Raw genomic sequence first — 20,325 nt, 5'->3', positions numbered from 1 at the left:
AGGCCAGGTCAGGGATGACCACTGGTTATCGGGGTCTGCCTCTGGGTGGCCTGGAGCTTCAACTGGCGCGGGCCCCAAGATAACAATTAAAGTTTCACTGTAGTGATAAGATAAGTGATCTATAGTGTCTCCTGAGTTGTTACAGTAGTATATACCTGGTAACCTAGATTTGTGTGTTAGGTGAAAAATTGATTAATAATCACATGCATCAAGGACTATATGCCAATTGTGTGCATGTGCATCCCCATCCCCTCGCTGGGCTCAATGGAGCTTACCCTCGTTGCGCAACCCTTTTTAGAAGTATGCAGGTGATGTTTTGATGGTGTTCCTTCTTCTTGATGTGAATCGTTCGGAGCTGGTGACCTAGGACTTTGATGTTGGTGTACACTCAAGGACTGTGCCATTGGGGCACAATTTCATCTTTATTCTTTTTAGTTTTAATCGCATTGTACACTTCTGTAACATTACTGTTGTTTATATAGCTTTTAACTTAATATTTTGGGATAAAATGTAATATACATTATTATCTACCACTTAGACTTTTGGACCCTTTTATTCGTTGATAAAACGCTTTCGCACTCTTGATTTTAAATTGGAAATGTATTATTCCTTTCGCTTCCGCACTTTGATATTATTGTGAGAATTATATTGAAGTGATTGTGATTCAAGCCACTGCATTGAGATCCTGGTAGTGGTTTGGATGTTGGTAAGCATTCTAGTCATACCAAAACCCTAGGGTGGGGGTTGGGGTGTGACAGGGACAATATTAGAGATTGTTTGGAAAGTTGATTTACCTATCCAACCCTCGTCCTGACATTGCCTTTGTTGTTAGTCTGGTAAGCCAGTATATGCATGATCCCTACTCCACACACTTGGAAGAATCCTCATGTCTTCTCATGGCCTTTATCGATGCTGATTGGGCCAGCTCTCTAGATGATCAGTGATCTACCACCGGTTATGGCACCTTTGTGGGAGGTAACCTAGTTGCTGATGTGGCTTCAAGGTCTCTTGAAAGACCTAGACTTTCATGTTTTCCTTCCTATGATGCTTTACAGTGATAGTAAGTTAGCAATTAGCATTGCTCACAATCCAGTCCAGCACAATCGCACCAAGCATGCGGAGATAGATCGTCAGTTCTTTAAAGAAAAGCTAGATCAAGGGCTGATTTGTATTTCCTTTGTAAATTTGGAGATTAGTCAGCAAATGTTTTTACAAAGGGGTTAAGTAGTAAGTTGTTTCATCTTACTGTATGCAAGTTGGGCATGTGTGATTTCTATGCACCAACTTGAAGGGGAGTGTTGTAATATCGGGTGAAATATGGGTATAAGGCTAAATCTGTCCGTAGTGGCATTAATGTACTTGTACCTATATGTCACTTATTCTAAATAGAATAGGGCTGTCACACTGGCAGCCTAATCATTCTTCTCAATCAAACAACACCTATAAGATGAAGCATCTTTTTTCATGGGGAGCCTTGAAAAATTTTTAACTCCATTTTGTTAAAAAGAGTGGTTGGTTACCTTTCTCTGTTTGAACATTGAGAAGGCAAAAGAAATAATAACAGATCCCAAAAATCCCATCAGAATGTCACCAGCTCCAGGGTTTGATGATACTTTCGTGAGATAATATCCTGCACAGAAGAACTATACATTATTTCATGTGTGAGTTCAAAAACAAAGTTGAAAAGCTCTGTAATAATATTTCTGAGCAGTATGTAAGGAAATATATAGTGAATGCATGAGTTTCTCAAAGGACTAGAATGTATTTTACTCATGGTAAAGATTTACCAATAACTATCTTTCTCAAGTGAATAATCAATAAACATGATTTAATTTTTCAAATTATAGTGTTTGAATTCTACATTTCAATGACGAATAATAAATTTCTTCATGTTTCCCAGAACTCATAGACTAACAATAGGATGTCGTGTCCTTCAATGTGCTAGAGTTGTGAAACAAAGATAGGAGGACATGTTCTTGAACTTCAATGTCTTGAACAGGATATGTCAATATGTCACAGAAAATACCAGTGTTATAGTAGGTAGGAGGAGGGAAGTTATTCTCTGATGTGTTACACAATTAATACAATGAATGTAGTCCTAAATGACTTTTATAGTTCAAGAAGTAAAAGCAAATAATTCCATTCAGTATACAGTGCAGGAGTGAAGCCCACATACACCTGAGGTATAGGTAATGTAAGGATAGTTTCTGTCGCAAGGAATAGTTCGATAGTTCATTGTAGCAATAAAGTAGGCTGCATATGGAATTATTTTCTTATTTCTGCTTTTTTATACTTAAAACTTTTGACAGATTCTCACTCGTATATTGAAAATTATTGATCTTGTTCTCTAACCCGGCGGAGGTCAAACAGAAAAGAACAGAATCAAGAAGTGGAAAAAACCAAAACTGTTTTCACCTCTTGGTCTGGAATCAAAGAAACAGATATGATGCCAAATGTGCTTTTAAATGATGGATGATAAAATACAAGCACATTGAGTAGGCTGTAAACCTAGAACAGCATCCACTCGAGACTTTGATAAATACCCAAAAGCTACTACTGCCAAATCTGCTGACAGAGCACAACAAATTATTGGGTGGAACAACTTCTTGATATCAGAGGGCAACCTGTAGACAAAAACCCATAAACATAATAAGGCGTTTCTATAAAGACTGAACATAAATCTTAGAATATATTCTGTGTCAGTCGAATAAATAGGGAAAGAAGCATTTTACCCAGAACCAACCATGTAACCTAACACAGTAGCTGCAAGTAGGAAAGGCAGGTATGTTCTTGCATTTGTCCCAAGTGCTGTTGGATATAGCAATGCTGAAATAAATGATGCAAGGAAAATTCCAGTCCAAGTCCACACTTCAAATTTTGAGAATGGGGAAGGTTTTGTCATAGGTTCGGCAGCTACCATTTCTGTCTTTACAATCTTTCTTACGGCTACTGCTGTGCAACCAGCAACAGAAAGTGAAGCCAGCCAACCCCCAACTGCGGGAAAGAAAAGGCTGTGTCATTTCATACATCTGAGATGAAAATTAAAAAGATGGTGAAAGAAATTTATCTTCTTGGTTCATTGGATAGCATATTCAGAACTTTAAAGTTCAGCTCAATCAAATCCTTATTTCAATAAAACTCATTTAAATTAACCCCTGATCCAATTAGATTTCACAGAAAATAAACAAGCAAGTATAGAAATAAAAGATTAGCTTGCTACTGTTGTTACATTTCAGAAGAAGCTCATTTAGACACAAATATACAGATCAAAACAGCATGGGAGGTAGTCATGAATCTCTAAAACATGCAATGCAAACAGACAATTGAAAGCCAGTAAATGCTTGTAGGCCACTTAAAGTGGACCCATCATGACATCTAAAGTAGAAAATCAAAATTAGTAAGGCTTGTGAACTGTTGGAATAGATTTTAAGTCTTGAAGGATGCTACTTGGGAGCTGGACCTAGGGATCACAAGATGATTTCATGACATAAATGCACACACAAAGTAAACAGAGTGATGCATTCACTAGGAAAATCGAAATCAAGAAATATTTCATAGTTCAAACATAGAACCAGGAGCTGATAAACATAAGGAATTTTCATGGTATGAGTACATAGTTTGATACTCCAGAACCTTAAATGCAAATATGATTTTATTAATCCTAAAACAAAGCTTAAATGTACACGACAGCTTCTTTAAGCTAATCCTAATACTACCTTCACAGCACCCAACCCTCCCTGCTTTCACCGGAGGATCACTCAAACCTCTGGTCTGGATGATCACAAATTTAATTAATTTTTCTCATGTGCATTAACCTTATATCTTGATATTACAGAAGCATAGACCATTTCTATATGCAACTCAATATAATACTGGTTCAAGTATTAAAAAAAGAAAAAAAGAGTACTGATTCAAAATGACAGGGAGTCGAAATAGAAAGGGGAAAAAATCCCGACTCGAAAGATAAATATTTTCAGTGAAATGAATCACACTAAGCGGTCATAGATCCAGATTTTCTATGATCAGGCCTACTTCCTACTATTCCTTTTTTCTTGCTCTATTTTTTTTTTTTCTTTCTCTAACTCAGGTTGGGCTAGATCTAGGAGGGCCTAAGCTTTGGCTCAGAAACTCAGCTCAGAACTCTTCTTCCTCCTCTACCCATCCCCTTAACATATGAGAGAGGATATGATGGGAACTTGAAAATGAGCTTCCTTTCAATTTTAGATTATTCTGGGACAATCACCTACAAGAAAGGAACCAAGAAGTTGAAGCATCCTATGGTTGTACTCCTATCACTGCTTTTTCCCAGGTATAAAATGATGTCAAACCATTAGCATTTACAGTGCCAGAGATATTCAAGTCTCCTTGGCTTACAAGGTACAAGTGACATGAAATTCGATAATAACACATGGTTTCACGCTTGTGGTTATAATGTCTTCCTACGAAAGGTTACAGGAATACTGACCTTTTTAATTAGAAATAGTCAAAATTGGTCAAACAAACCTTAGCCAATTCCAAGATATAGGAGCCATACAGAAACAGGGTTTGCAATATTATGCTCTTTTTTCATTTCTGCAGAATCACATAAGCTCAATGGTCTCAAAATGCAAGAAAGAGACTAAGATTCATATACCTATGATGAAACAGATCTTGACCCCTGAAGCCGCAGGGATATCCTTCACAGCCAATGGCAAAACCACCAAAGAAGGAACATAAAACAATGGAAGCCACCTCTGAATAAACAAATTTGCTGGCTCGAAGAAGTTCATCAAACTTGTTGCAGCTGAAGGGACTACAGAATCAAGAATTATCAGAATGGAAAACACACTAAACATCCCGAAAAGGGCACTCGGAAACTTGATAGCTGCAGCTACGAAAGCCTGTTTCAAATATTTATCCATTGCTAGAATGATTCCGAGCGAAACTAGCATATGCAAAATGCTGACGACCTGGTAGACAATCTCCCAGTTAAGAATAACCCTTTTCAAACTACACAATAAAGTACCGATTCAACATTCCATAAGGAGATTAAAACCATTACTCACACTCTGAAATCCAACAGAGACACTCCCACCCTCATTGCTCATAGAATTCACTAAAATTTGGCGGCAGGAGTGATTCTTGTTGGCACCATCAGGGAACGACCAAGATTGGGGGCCAATTGCTCTAATTGGCCCTGAAATTTGTTGGTCATTGGTGCTTTTATATAAGATTTGAATGCCATTGAAAGCTACTGATGTCTGCAGATGGGTTTTCACAAATGGAGTCACTGGTTTTCGATGGATTCCTGTGGAGTAAGTAGGAGACGGAGGCAAAAATCTGGGGGTAGCTGAAACAAAAGCCATGAAAAAGCAAAGGAAGGCCTGCTCCTGCTTCCTGGGAGAGAAACCAATTTCATGGATAAAAGATTTTGGATTATGGACAGAAAAGGCTGTTTGAATCGTGAGGTCCTTTCTCTCTCAGCCATCACTGTCAACGGAGTTGTCACCAACAGCTGCCTAGTGCAGTTGCTGAGCCGTGGTGCGCTTCATGCCATGCTCACCAAAAGGTCTCGAGGTCTGAGTCTCCTACTGGTACCTCTCCTCTGCTCTATATCCAGATCCTCTACTGCCCAACTGCCCGGCAGGACCGTGCTGCCAAGACACGGGAAGGCGTATATTGACTGTCTTACCTCTGCCCAAGCAGGGGTAAGACAATCATTACATGCCTCATCGTGTCTTGACAGCACGCTCTTGCCGGGCAGCTCGACAGTAGAGGGTCCAAATTGATTCCCCCTTCCCTCCTAAAAACACAAAAAAAAAAATATCGGAGTAGTTTTATATTTCCCAGGAATTTCAAAAGTTATCTTTTTCTTTTGGGCAGTTGGGGTCCTGGGGAACGTATAAAACTAACATTTATCTAACGATTAATATACCGAGGAAATGTATTTTTTATGACCAAAATACCCTCAAAGTTTTGATTTGATCAGATTTAAAACCAACGGCTCAAATAGAAAAGTCTGCCTGTATAATAGTCAATTCGGTCTAGTTTCGATCAGTTAAAAAAAAATTTATTTAAGTATTGATCTAAACGGAATCCAAATTGGTAAGGTGAGAATGTGAGATTCGATTTTAGTCAGTTTTGGTTTTGGGTTTGGGTTTGTATTAGGACCATTGAGGATCGAGACCGCCCGACAATCCAAGGCAAGGTTCTAAATCTCGGGTTTCGATTAGGTTTCAACCAGCTAGAAAATGAGTTCGTCTCGATCGAAACTTGGGATTTTCTCCAGGCTAACTTGAACCTTGGTTTCGAGGCCCAAAAATTGTTTTTTTGCCCTGATTCTTGTTGTGCTGCTTATTTTTTACATTTTAAATTCAATCGATGCATTAGTTTCACATAGAGAACACTAAAATCTTGCTTGTGGTTTTGATCCAAGCTTGATACTTTATATTGTTCTTGGACATGGTATCAAATAAGGTTTGACCGAAAAATAACTCCTTCAATATAAATGAGATTTAAGCAATCTTGGGTTTGTTAGAAAGCTTTGTTTTGATAGTTTTCCAATAAGTCCAAGATTGCTTAAATCTTATTTAGCAATTTTTAACATATTAAGATTTATGAAATTTTTAGATTTAAGAAAATTTCAACATTAGAAAGTTGAAAATTGCACCTATCATCGAAAATCCAGTTTTTGTTCTTGAATTGGCGGGTTTGACTTTTTTTCCTTTTGGAATTTTATTTTTTAACTATTTTTATTGGATTCAAATAGAGGGATATTGCTTATTTATGAATAACATCTTAAGTGAAATACAAAAACATTTACTTAAATGAGATTAGACATAACTAAGTGTCCTAGTTTCTGGCATAAATACCTGTCTGTCCTAGTTTCGAGCTAAGTTTCCCCTAGTTTCGATGGACATATGTGTTGAAACCACCAAAATATGGTCGAAACCAATCGAAACTCAGCTGAATCCAGTGATTTTATAAAATCCCCCTTCAACTCGTCTTGGAAACTTGGGAAACCGAGTTAACTTGGTGGTTTCAACAGGTTTCGGTGGAGTTTTTGTTCCATGATCCAAGGACGATCGAGACCTCAAACCCAAGGACGCGGGTACGCTCTAACAACCAGTGATGTGGAGGCATCTCCTTCTGTCGTTACAAATACACTCATCGTTGCAGGTCATCCAACGACTGCTCTTTTTGATTAAGGATCAACTCATTCTTTTTTGTCTCGTAAATGATAGACAAGCCATTTACCAACTTCAACTGAGTCTCTTTGCCACACAGGATCGACTAGTTTGGGGACCCTTGAAAGTTGGGAGTTTCAGTGTCAAGAGTGCTTACCATCTTCTTTGCAATCAATGGACGACTAAAGAGTTGGGGAGGCCATCACCATCAACCTCGCATCGTTGGATGGAAGTTCCTTCATCGGTTTGGAAGTCTATTTGGGGCAGCAATACCCTCACAAAGCTTAAGAGTTTCTTATGGAGGGCATGTTCTAATGGCCTTGCCACAGCCTCAGCATTCAATGTGAGGCAGACCAAGGTGGATATGCGTTGTGGCAGATGTGGAGTTGCTCCAGAGAGCATTGAACATATTTTATTTCTCTGCCCATTTGCGAAGGCTGCGTGGTTTGGGTCCAGCATGGCAAGTCTTATTCCAAGGGATGATGGAGCCAAATTTCATCATTGGATTCAGAATTGGGGTTCACTCTCTACACTGGACAAGCAAAGCAAGAAGAACCTTATTATACTCTGCACATTCATTGCATGGTCTATATGGTGTTCGAGGAATGAAGGTCTTTTTGGTCGTAAGGTTTCTTCCCCGATTGAGGTTCTGATTGCGGTGCAGAAGGCGTGTGATGAATTCCTCTCAGCCACTCGGCAGACTGCTCAGGCGAATTTACGCAATACTTCAGGTGTTTCATCTAGTCTGGAGCCTCCAGTATCGTACCAGGTCTGGTCTCCACCCCCACGTGGCTTCTTTAAATTAAACTATGATGCGAGTTTTACGCCTGGTAAAGAGTTTGGAGGAGTTGGATTTCTTCTACGCAATCATTTGGGTCAGCCTCGGCTTGCAGTTTCAAGTCATCACAGATTCAACTGCGTTATTGAAGGTGAAGCTATTGTAGTGAGGGAAGGACTTCTTAAGGCTATTTCGGAAGGAACTTACCAGGTGTTGGTGGAGAGTGACAATCGGGAGCTCATCTCGTATCTTCAGGACTGCTCTAAGCAACCACCCCTTTCCATCTGCCCTATTATTGAGGATATTCGGCATCTTGCTAGTTACCTTGATGTGTGTCTTTTCACCTTTATTCCAAGGGATGCTAATTGTGTAGCAGATTCCCTGGCTAGGAGGGCACAGTCTGTAATGGATAGGACTGTTTGGCCCAATTCCGATCCTTGTCTATCTGTAGATGCTGTTACAAAAGACTTGAGTTTAATCCGTTAATAAAACTCTTTGTTTTTCTACCCAAAAAAAAAAAGCATTTCTAATATAGGAGCCAAACTAAGGTGCAGTGTTAAACGGTCAATTCCTAAAAACCCCAACCAAACACGACCATTAATGGAATTAGTTCGGCTTGGTTTTCAATCGGTCCAACAAGTGGGATTGATTTTAGACACCCCTACTTCAAACGACTAATAATTGTCACATAGGTCATCAGGGGCCTAAATCACGTAGAGGTAGATCACTAATCCTTTTCTCCACATGTTTAAGTTTCAATCTTAATGGAAGTGGCTCTTACCAAAAAAAATCTAAATGGAAGTGGCCTAGTGGTGAAATAATGCTTTAGGGGAGTTTGGTTCATATATGGTTGTGGTAGGAACCCTATCATACATCTATATTGTATCCACTAATTTCTACATGGCTGCTTTAAATGTGACTAAATTCAGTTAATATGTTGTCCACATCATTTTATCATGAATTAGAATTTTCATACTAATATGATTTCCTACATAGAATTGTAATGTTTTAAAAAAATAAGAAAAAATCAATTCTTTGTGAAACTATTTGAAGACCACTCAACACATAAAGTAGATTTTATACATGTCGGGTTGTCGAGTTGTAACAGGCTACCAAATTAAACACATGGTCAATTAAGAGAGTTCCTCGTTTATCCAACACTCAGGATTTCAAACCATATTGTTTATTAGGCAGAAAACTAGCGGGTGTGTGGGAATCGGTTCCTAGCATGAATGTTTATGAACTTACTACTCCAAACATCCGATAATTTATCCAAAATTTTCAAAAATCTTTAAAAATTACTTTAGGGGAAAAGAACATTATCCTGTCACGTGGTTCCTGTGCCTAGACATAGGACTGCTTGAATTTACCATTCAGCCCCCAATGAAATTATAAATCCTATTTCAATAAATCCCCCTGCATGCTCTCATTGGCTCCCGCGTTGGTGCAGACGCTACACGACTAGACAACAATCTCTTGCCCATAACTTTAATTGTCTAAGGAAGATGCAAATGATGAGGGGTTATTTGGTTATATCTGGTACTAAAATTACACGACCTAAGGGTTCAAAACCTAGCCCTAACCGTTAAGACCAATCGAACCAGACCGGAAAAACCCAGACCAAACTGAACTGATCTTTATCGAATTGGTTTTGGATTGGGGTATGATGGGACCGGCTGAAAAACAAACCGCACCGAACCAACCGATATCCAAATCGAAAACCGAACCGATAAAAAATCATTGAGTATAAGGTTCTGAATAGTTGAATTAATTATCAATTGATTTCAACATTAGTGAGCAAAAATTTCTGGTTGTATAGGGAATTGTTACAAATCAATGAGTATGAGGTTATGAATAGGGAAATTTATTTGTAACAATGTTTCTTCCATTGATCTCCTTGTTCACTATACAAAATTAGTTGGGTTGTTAAATAAATGATTTGATAGTATCGTTCATTTTGTGATTTCAGTATTAGTTATCTTCTCAATGGCTATTTATTGATTTCAACATTAGTTATTTTCTCCTTACAATTAATGAAAATTAATGATATGATTTGTAACAATGATTTAGCTACAAATTCTATTTATTCATTGATTTAAATATTAGTTATCTTTCATTCTCCCTCTTACAATTTATTCTTAGTTGTTCAGACAACAATATGAACGTATCAAATCAATTTTCCTACTCATGGTTGTTTACCTGTTTTGACTTGGGGAAGGTGAATTAAAGTGTTTTTATCGAATTTTTCCTCACTACAAATTTTGAATGTAAGATTTCATTGTGGTTAAAACCCAAAATCAAACTGATCTAAATGGTATTAACCCGATATTGAAAAACTGAAATAAACTGAGACCACACCAGATTGAAACCGAAACTGACCAAAAATCGAAGTTTCTTAATGATTTGGTTTTGATCTCACTCATTCCGAGGCCGAAACCGATTCAGCCTGACCGAAACTGGGCCGAACTGACCATTTGACATCTCTAACATGACCCTTTGTTATGTATGCCTTGAATTCTTGGACCCGTTTCGAAGAATGACCAGCTCCGACATTTTTGGTGGCGACCTGAAAGGAACTTTTTTTCTGAGATAGTGATGGTAGCGGAGGACTTGGGCCGATGGATGAGTATTTATATTCTTTACCCACTTTATTGTAAAGTGTGTGAGATTTGGGGTTTTCATCTTAGGGTTTCAGGGTGAGAGCAACAACGCCGTTTATAGGCGTTCTTGAGGGTTCTCCATTGTAACTTTCTCTGATTTACATAGTGAAACCAGCTTCGCCTTCGCCCGCGGACATAGAACACCATACTGGTGTGTGAACCACATTAAATCTCTATGTCGAGTTGCTCTGTTTTTGTTTCTTTTTGTGATTTGGTTGGTGTTTGCTCTAACACCCTTCTTATGTAAGCCATGCAAATAAGGGACAATGCTCTCTGTGGGGTGAAATGACTCTCCCCCCCCCCCCCCGCGACACACATGAAAGGCGAAAATTCCACCCCCTAGATGCTAGCGTGCATGCTCTCATTGGTTGTCGTGCGTGTGTGGTTCTTGCGCTCCCCCACCGAGAACACTCTCCCTGCAAATAAATAGTACTCGTATTTTATGTAATAAAAAATGCACTAGACTTTCTACCATCCTATCCATTGTTACACACATTTTTCTAAATTCTATGAATATTACCTATAAATAAAAAGGGAAAAAAGAAGCTTGTCAGGCTGTGTGGTGTGTGCGCTAGTGCGGTGTCTGTGCCCAAACATACGAACTACACACACTCTCATTGTCCCCCCCTCCCCCCGGCGTTGGTGTAGGGACCGTAGCATATCAATGATCCCCCTCCGAGATAAAAATAAGGGGAGGAGTTCTTTGTTTGAGAGTGTGTCTCCTATACCTACGGAAGACCCAATTAGTGTCCCCCTTTCAGTTCAATCTGAGGGGTTAGGATGGTCATTTTACAAGGGGGAGGAGGAGAGAGAGAGATACAAGTGTGTAGGCATGGGAGCCACGCTCCTGGATAGAAAACTTTCTTTCTAAAATAATATTTAAATGACCGAGTTTCCAACACCCACCATCAAAAGAGAATCCCTAGCCTTGATTAGTGAGTTTGGATGGTGTTTCTAAGGTATAGGGGAAGAGTGAGAGTATTATCAATCATAACTATATAGGGGCAGATATTGTATTTTTCCTTCATGCAAGGGAAAAATTATATAACTAGAATATTCCCTCTCATAAGGAAATGAGAAGGAAACTTCAAAGCATGTGGATGGCGTCATGGTACTAATTAAGAAAGTCCCTCTTGTGATGAGCTCATTTTTCTATTACAAAATTCTTACCTTGAATTTATTGGTTTGGATGAAATAACAAATAAAAGGGGTGTTGTTCTCTATGCTGCAGCGCAGGCTACGCCCAAGCACATGGGGGTGGGCGCAATGACCACCCTACCCCCTAAGTGGCAGACCCATGTGCTTGGGCACAGCTTGCATTGCAGCACAGAGACCATTCTCCCTAAATAAAATGAAGTATTTCTTGGGTAGAGAGTATGCACGCGTAGGGGCTAATGAGAGCACACATGGAAGCATCAGACGGGCAATTATTTTCGCTTTCATGGTGTCGCAGCAATCATTTCAACCCCCCCCCTTTTGTTTCTGGACATGGGCACTACATTCTCCCCCAGGAAACATTTCTCCAATAGAAAAACAAAGTTGAGCCCAACCATTCCAAAAGTAGGCACTAAGCCCGCTTTAAAACTTATTAAGTTGGAATTTAATACAAAACCTGAGTCTTCCATTACTCTTCTTTTCAATTCTTGGATCTTTGTTTTTGATACCTTTACGAAATAGATATAATAAAAAATCTGCTGAAACCTAAATCAAATTCTACTTGAGAGTGCAGAGAGGATAGAAGTCAGAGATGAAGCTCTGGCAAGTTGGAGGGGTGGGGGAATTGTTTTGGTTTGGAAATTGAAATCAAATATATTTGATTTGGTTTCGATTTATAGCTATTCCATCTTGAACTGAACTGAAACCAAGCCATTTAATCAGAATCAAACCGATTTACGAATTTTTTTTTTTTTTTTTTGTGATCTGGTAAATCTTCTTGATGAGATCACTGTTGTATATTTGATGCTGAAACAATTATTATAATGTAAATAGAGGCAATGAAAGGACCAGGCATGGGACATGAAGCTGAAGTATGGAATTAATAGTGGATGATGCAACTTGGTGATCATGAGTCAGAAAGGAAGTTGAAGCAGTATTTAAAACTTGGGAGAGAGTTCTCTATCCGGGAGTGTGGCCTACGCCAGCACTCCCATGAATTTATCTCTCTCCTCCTCACATGAAAAGATAGCTCTATCCCCTTGTTTTACGGAGGAGAGAGATAGACACATGGGAGTGCTGGTGTAGGCCACACTCCCGGACAGAAAACTTTCTCCCTTAAAACTTTTAGAATTATTATTTTAAAAAAGATATTCCTTAATAAGCCCTATCATTTTCACAAGCAAAAGAAAAAAAAAAATTTTACATATAAACCCCCATTCAAATTATATCTTAGATTCGCCTTGAGGTCATGACAACTATGGTAGTATTTTCCACGAAATGGGAATGAAAAGAATTACTATCTCCAGAATGTTTTAAACGATGTTCTATTTGAACACCACTGAACCAAGCATTTCTATTGTAGTACTTTCCATTAGATGGCAATGGTAAGAATTACCATTTCCAAACCTCCTTGCTTTCCTAATAAAATGGCAACCTTGATTTAAAATGTGTATGAGATCAGGATCCCAAAGATGCCTGCATGCTTTTCGCAACAATGCTGATTTAATTTTATGTAAATGTTGTTAATTATCCAGTGAAATTAGTTGAGTTCAACTAAAGACTATTAAGAAGTCTGGATCCATCTTTGGTACTTCCTGAATTTGAATTAGATATTCTGTAACTTTCTTTCTGATATTTCCATATTATTTTACTGCAACCTCGAAAGAAAAAGGAAAATAGACCAGCAAGTTTCTGTATAAAGAATCTCCCTTTGAAATAACCAAAAAGTTGCTTTGTGATCAATATAAAATCACAATATTTTGCTAGAGAACAGTAATATTGTTTACATGGATGGGCCTAGAGCCCTAGAGTGAAGATACAGAGTCTGTACAGCAAGCTAGTGGGGGGCTATATGATAGAAAACAAATCTTTCCCAAAATTTGAAAAACTATTTGAGGGTAAGAGTACTCATATTGATGGCCCAAATATAATTGTTGAAACTAGCAAATAACTTTATCCTGCTATGAGAAGCAGGCTGTACCTGACTGCTGGAACTGAACAAATTAATGAGCCAAATATACCAGTTAGAGCATAAGTAATTGCACAAAAAGGGAGGGCTTCAGGCTCCTTTGCTGATAATGCTGCTGTTCCCAATCCATGAGCACTGAAACAACCACCGAAAGAGCAGCTATGGTTAGCAATTCAACATGCATCAAAACAATGACACAAGAATCCTCCATGAATATTTTGTTTTAACAATGAAAGAGTTAGGATTTGTTATGTAATAATGAAAAACTTTTGTTAAATTTTAAAATAAAGTTTTCAAACAAAGATGCAGTATGTTTTACATATAAAGACATTTGTGTAGATTTAATATTTTTTATGCCATACTTTTCTGCAAGCGATAGGATTTGCAGTCCTTATCTTTCCTTAAAATTTTCTTTTTGTGCCATTTTCAATCAAGGCAGTGGTTTATAGGTTTGCAAAAAAACGCATTAGTGTTTTCTGTGATATCAGATTTCCTAATTGATAGATTTCGAACAAAATGCATGAATATTCTCTCCTTCATTTTCACCTTATGCCTACTCAATTAACTTTGATTGTCAAGTAGGAAAGCTTGGAGCTGCATTTGCAGCATGCAAAATTATATCAGAAACTGTGAAATAACTCATGATCAGCAAGTCAAACAATGGAACCTTGCTACGCATGTGATGATTTGTCAATCTTTCAATTCAAATACCCAAAGCTGTTAAACTTTTCTTCCTAGGGAACCTGTGGCTCTGATACCACTTGACATTCCCAGGTTGACACTGAGAGGGGGTGAATCAATGTCTACAAAAATTCTTTCCAAAACAACCTGTTGATCACCATAATGAAACCACTGTCTTCTGGCACAAGCACTAATTGGCTGGGGCAATCCCAATTTTACCAATCTCAAAAAATTCGCATGCACATCCAACTCATAACCACAGAGTGGCCAAGTATATCAGATTGTGTACACTCACTCTAAAAGCTCACATACTCCAATATGCAATAAACTAAAGCAGGCACACACCAAATATAAGTGGTTCGACAAGTTGCCTACATCCACAGAGCACTGACCTAGTTGGGCTTCGTATATTGCTCAATACACTTCTCACATTTTGACTGCTACAACAGTCCAGGACCTATTACACAGACTAAGGGCTACAACCCCAAACCTTATCAAGCCCTAACTTGACAGGTTTAGAATTTTCAATATAAAAATCACATCCCCCAATTACATCAATGAACTAAGTTTCTCAACATTAATCACAACCTAGAAAGAATAAAATAGGGATTTGCTAATGTAGATTACCTTAACCCGTGTAATCCCACAAATGACTAACTCTTTGAAGCAAAAAAATCAACTTGTACATGCTCCAAACATCAAAGAGGTCATCTCAATCATCAATACACCTCTGCAATGAAAAGGGGTTTTCTTCTCAGTTTTTCTCTCTTTGTGCAGCTTAATGACATTCTGGTATGAATTTGAGAAGAATGAAAAAACTAGGGCCAAAAAGGCCTTAAATTGATCTCTAAATCACAATTTTATCTCGGTCATTGGATCTACACAAGGTAGAAGCCCCGAATGAGCCCAAAACAGAATCTCGTGACATTTCGTCACATCACAGCCGACGGCTCATACCAAGGTCATCGGAATTTACTGCAACAATTAGCAATGGCATATAAAATGCATTTCAAAAGCGCAGGTGGATTATCGTCCGTTAGATCTATCGATCACGTTAGCATATTTGCGCGATGCATAGGCACCTCAAGATCGGAATTTTGGCAGGCAGCGTGGGTAAGCTGCAAACGACAGAATTGGAATTTCTTCGGTGCGGCTTAGATGTTGGCCGTCAGATCGTGATGCTTAAAGGCGGGAAGCACAGGAGCCATCAGATGGGAATATTCTTGGCATGGGATGAATATTCAATGACGGATCAATTAGAGACCGTCGGACCGGCTGTTAAAAACTGTGGGGGTGATTACAAGCTTTAGATCGGAATCTTCAGCATCACAGTGAGACTTCTATGCTGCAGAAGTATTGATGGCCATTGGATCAGAATCACATGATTAATACGCAAAGGCAGGTAGAACCATAAGTGCTCGATTAGAGTCTCTCGTATCATCCCGATGCTCTTCAGACACGGCTTGATCATAGGCCGTTGGATCGGGGTCTTCACGGCACAGGACAAACGAGGGAGCATAAAATGGAATGAAGTCTGTTGAGCGCTTGTGTGCACGCAACATGGAATCATCTTTATGATGCAGTGGATCGTGTCACACTGTGACTTCGGTGCTCCACCAATCTCAGGGCTCGCAATGGAATTTGTCACATCAACTAACCGTGCCTCCACACACGGAAATATCAACTCTTCGATCGAAATATGATTGACATGGAGCAATAACAACCGCCCGATCTTTGTTAACTTTGTCAGCCAACGCTCCAGTGTGTGCACATTTACTCTAAGTTCATGCACCCGGCCTACCAAAAGGCTAGAAATGGAATCTCACACATTTTACAAGATTTTAATGCGACTTTCGAGGCCAATAGAGAGAATAAGGCTCGAGGAGAGATGTAAGCTATGGTGACTATATGTAATCTCAGGAAAACTGGCAGAGAGAACCTTAAAATGCTCCAAACTCACTCATTTTGCTTCTTTTCTACATGATGATACGAAAATTGTCATAACTCCCTCATATGGTATCGGATCGACGTGATTCTAGTCGCGTTGGAAAGATAGCTTGACTTACGACAACTTCCATGTACATTGCTCCTTCCAAATATTCCATTTTTCCCACTCAAATTGGCTCCAAAGTTGACACATCAATGTGAACCTATGAAATTGCCATTCTAACTGCATGTACACTTCACCCGATGCTGCCACGTGGTGACAATCACTGAATATCTCTATAATACACTGTCAAACACTGCCCCATATGACCAGTTCTCACTGCCACTGCATTGTCTGTACTGCTACATCACTGTCTGTCACTTCCAGCATTGCCACAACACTTGTACACACCTACACACATGATTTTGGTGCACGGTATCGGAACAGTTATCGGCAACACGGAAAACTGATACGATACCGATACAGTATCGGCTTGGATCGGCTGTATCGGACAAAATTACCCCTTGATTTTCTTAAAAAATGAGTTTACGGACCATTTTACCCCTTGTCCATACCTTGCTACCGATACAGTATTGACACGGTATTGGTATCAGTGACTAGCAAAACCAGTACATATCGCCCGATATGGGCGATACGATACCGATACTTAGAACCATGCCTATACATCACCAAAACACACTGTCTAGTTGCCAACAATGACAACACATGCTCTAATTGCCCAACAGTTACTTACAACTGGTTTGAATTGGGGGTTATATATGGTGTTTAACTCAGGGTTTTAAGTATCAATAGGTATCATATTGTATTGGCCGATACATATCGGTCAGTGGGTATCGACATGATACTTACCGATACAATACTTATTTTTCAAAAAAAAGTTTGTAATATGGTCCGACATGGAGCCGATACGGTCTACAGGTAAGATACGCCTCCTTTAAACTTGCAAAACAAAAACTGTGAGTGAGATACGAAACGGAGAGCACCGAAGGCCTTGGAAACTTCTTGTTCTCTTTGATATAAGTTGGAGGAAATCATCCAACATAAAAGACTCTAATCTTCATGATTTCAACAAGTCATTGGGACTTAGCGTTCAAATCACGAATCAAAATAGATTTGGGCAAAAAAGTGGTACAGTTGCAGATCTTTTTTATTTTTATTTTAATTATGCATCACTAGATTGGTAAAAATGACTCAAATCCTTGCATCTAGCTGATATATATTTACATATTGCATTATATGGTGTTTTTATGCTTCAAAACTGTATTTTATATGTCATAAGCACATCCATGCATTTCTCGATCATTTCCATGCGTATCTTGAGCGTATATTGCGTCTCTCCAATACAATATGATATGTATCTTAAAATCACCCCTCTGATATGGTACTCGATACCGATACTTAATTCCGTGGTTTAACCTGCTGGTCAGGTTATGAGTCATCCGATTCTGTTGTGGGAAGGATTCTAAAATCCATGATGGTGTTATTGAATCTGTCCCTCTCTCTTTCTCTCTCTTCCCCACACCCCAACTTGAAATCTCATTTGAGTTTGAGAAGATCGTTGATTTTTCTTGAGCAAGTACAATATTTTGTCCCCGCAGTGTAATGAATCTTCCACGTGCTGATCTGAAGAGTGTCTCTCATATTAGTCTGTATTAGTATGGCATAAGTATGCGGCAGCTTCACATGCTGTCATCTTCATAAATCCTTGAAAGGAGGTGTTATAAATTATTCACCAAAGTGTATACCCGATCAATTTCCTTCCTTGAGGTCCATTACCAGTGACTACTTATCATTTAGTCCACTAGCAATTCTATTGGGGGGGGGGGGGGGGGAGGGAAGGAATACCATTTGCTGGGTAGTGTGACCTCCTTAATCCTCACTTTTTGACCTTTAATTCAAATTGCTTACTCCCAATTGTAACAGGAGTATTCAGCAGCAAAATGAAGATTTCATTTACTAGAGTCAGTGCTGGGAACATGCTTGTCCCATTATCTCCTCCATTTTCAGCAACTTTTCTGCGTATTTGTGTTGACCCCGGGGGTTTAGAATCCTTGGCAGTAACATCCTTGGAAGTTACCCCCTGTTCTTCACCCATTGGACAGCCAAGCCTTAGATAATATAAATATTGCCATTTTGGACTGAATCGAAAGATTGGGAAGTCAATTTTTTGTAGACGATTCTGTAAGTACCGTGGTCCTCGGGACGAGGGTTCCTCAGCCCTTATATATGGTGACATAGGGTTTTGATATATATATATAGATGCATAATAGATAATATTGTCAATGTATGATATTGATAAATAGGGGATTGGGATCATGCATTAAAATATGCTAATATAATGTGAAGTCGCCACCTAGGGTTAGGGCCTAGGACCCATTAAGTGTAGCCCTATCCGTTGTGAACGGAATCGGGCTACATGACTCCATATGGTCTGATCGGAGGTTCGGGTAAGGGGTCAAGTTACGAGCGTGGGAAGGTGTTAGGCACCCACCTCGCCCGGCCAAAGCCGGTCTCTCTATATTAGATGCTACATAAAGACGAATGTTCTCTCTCTTTTATTACGGGGATGGGGGATATTATGAACTACATTCAGATGCTATGAATCGAACTAAAAACATACTAAACTATATTACATATATGAAAAATACGGACTAAAACGATGGAATACGAAAGGACTACATCGTATCAACAAGAATGCAGTTATTATACCTGTATGCTTGTATTCCCCTGGCTCAGGGGAGATAGACGAATGGACTGACGCCGATTCCTTTCTGGGCAGAGTAATAGCTCTTTCAAGTGATTTGGAGAGGAGTAAACAGACAGAATAATGTCTGTAATAAAAGGGTTTTGATTTTAGCCGCACATTGACAGGATAACAATGCCTAGGAGCAAAAGCACTCTATACTCAGAGGGATAATCGAAGTATCTATCCGCAACCAAGAAAACTTCACTCACTCACACTCTTATGAGAGAAGGAGGAGAAATGAGGGTGAAAAGGGAGAAAAAGATGGTAGGACTTACTTGGGGAGGGTCTCTCCACCCAAAAATTCCTTGGGAAATGTGGGAGAGGACCCTCCTATTTATAGGGAGGGACCCCCTCTCTCTCCTGGCCAGATAAGTCCTCCACGGCGCCGTGGGTGACGTCAGCAAGCTGATGTCACACCCCCTCATGGTGCCGTGGAAATCCGGTACACATCCCCACGGTGCCGTGGGGGCGCAGTGCCATTTTTCCTTCTTTTTGGGCCTAAAATGGGCCATTTTGTGCTCAACATGGTTCTTGGTCTTATGGGTCAGGTATCTTAGGTCTAGAAAGAGGGAGAGTGCGTCGTCCATCGTCCATGTCCCATTGTCATCATCGCCAATTAGGGGGTGACAAAAATCAGTATCTACAGATTCATTTTGCTGTCCATTGCTGAGAGTCAAACCAGCCTGGATTGATACTCTGGTCACAAGATACTGTGATTCACTGCCTGCTTAAATTATCATTACAGATTTCTCTTTTGGTCTTTTTTTTTTTTTTTTCTGTTCCTGCTTAATATTGAGTCTTAACCATTTACTAGTCAATCTAAGGATTAAGAGTGGAACCAGAACCGGCACACTATGATTGTTAGAGTTATGTGTGTAAGGGTAGTTCTGTCATTGTCTTGTTATAAGACATGAGTTAGTTGTTATTTATTCTTTCTTTTTATTTCTTCTTTCCTCCCTAGGGAGGCTTATGTAATTTCCAGAAGTTTATTAATAAAGTTATTATGTGTGTTGAGAATCACTCAACACACATAATCAATTCTCTCCCAATCTCTCTTCTCTCCTTCTTCTTCCCTTTCTCTTAGCTGTTAACCCTTTGATATCTCATTAGAATCGATCCATTGAAGATTTAACTTGGTATTAGAGCTAGCATCCCTGGTTTGAGAGTCAGCTGAGCTCAGTGGTTGTCTTCTCCTCTCTTTGGAACCCTAGAAATGTAAAGG

The 20,325-nt window shown here is 39.2% G+C and overlaps 2 protein-coding genes across 2 annotated transcripts in view; both read right to left on the bottom strand.

The window, feature by feature from the left end:
• The window catches only part of LOC122646318 (plastidal glycolate/glycerate translocator 1, chloroplastic-like), a 179,532-nt gene that overhangs the window by 14,216 nt on the left and 144,991 nt on the right, over window positions 1-20,325 (bottom strand). Inside the window, exon 5 of the mRNA XM_043839850.1 lies at window positions 1,521-1,630. Within this exon, the coding sequence (XP_043695785.1) occupies window positions 1,521-1,630 (110 nt within the window). The remainder of the gene's footprint in view (window positions 1-1,520; window positions 1,631-20,325) is intronic.
• Window positions 13,352-20,325, bottom strand: part of LOC122646317 (plastidal glycolate/glycerate translocator 1, chloroplastic-like) — a 35,258-nt gene continuing 28,284 nt past the window's right edge. The window contains exon 8 of the mRNA XM_043839849.1: window positions 13,352-13,863. Coding sequence (XP_043695784.1) covers window positions 13,713-13,863 — 151 coding nt within the window. The 3' untranslated portion in view covers window positions 13,352-13,712. The remainder of the gene's footprint in view (window positions 13,864-20,325) is intronic.

Source organism: Telopea speciosissima, chromosome 11, assembly GCF_018873765.1.
Source record: "Telopea speciosissima isolate NSW1024214 ecotype Mountain lineage chromosome 11, Tspe_v1, whole genome shotgun sequence".
NCBI classification, from domain to species: domain Eukaryota; kingdom Viridiplantae; phylum Streptophyta; class Magnoliopsida; order Proteales; family Proteaceae; genus Telopea; species Telopea speciosissima.
The sequence above is the reverse complement of the archived record's forward strand: the minus strand, read 5'-3'. Positions and strand labels throughout refer to the sequence as shown.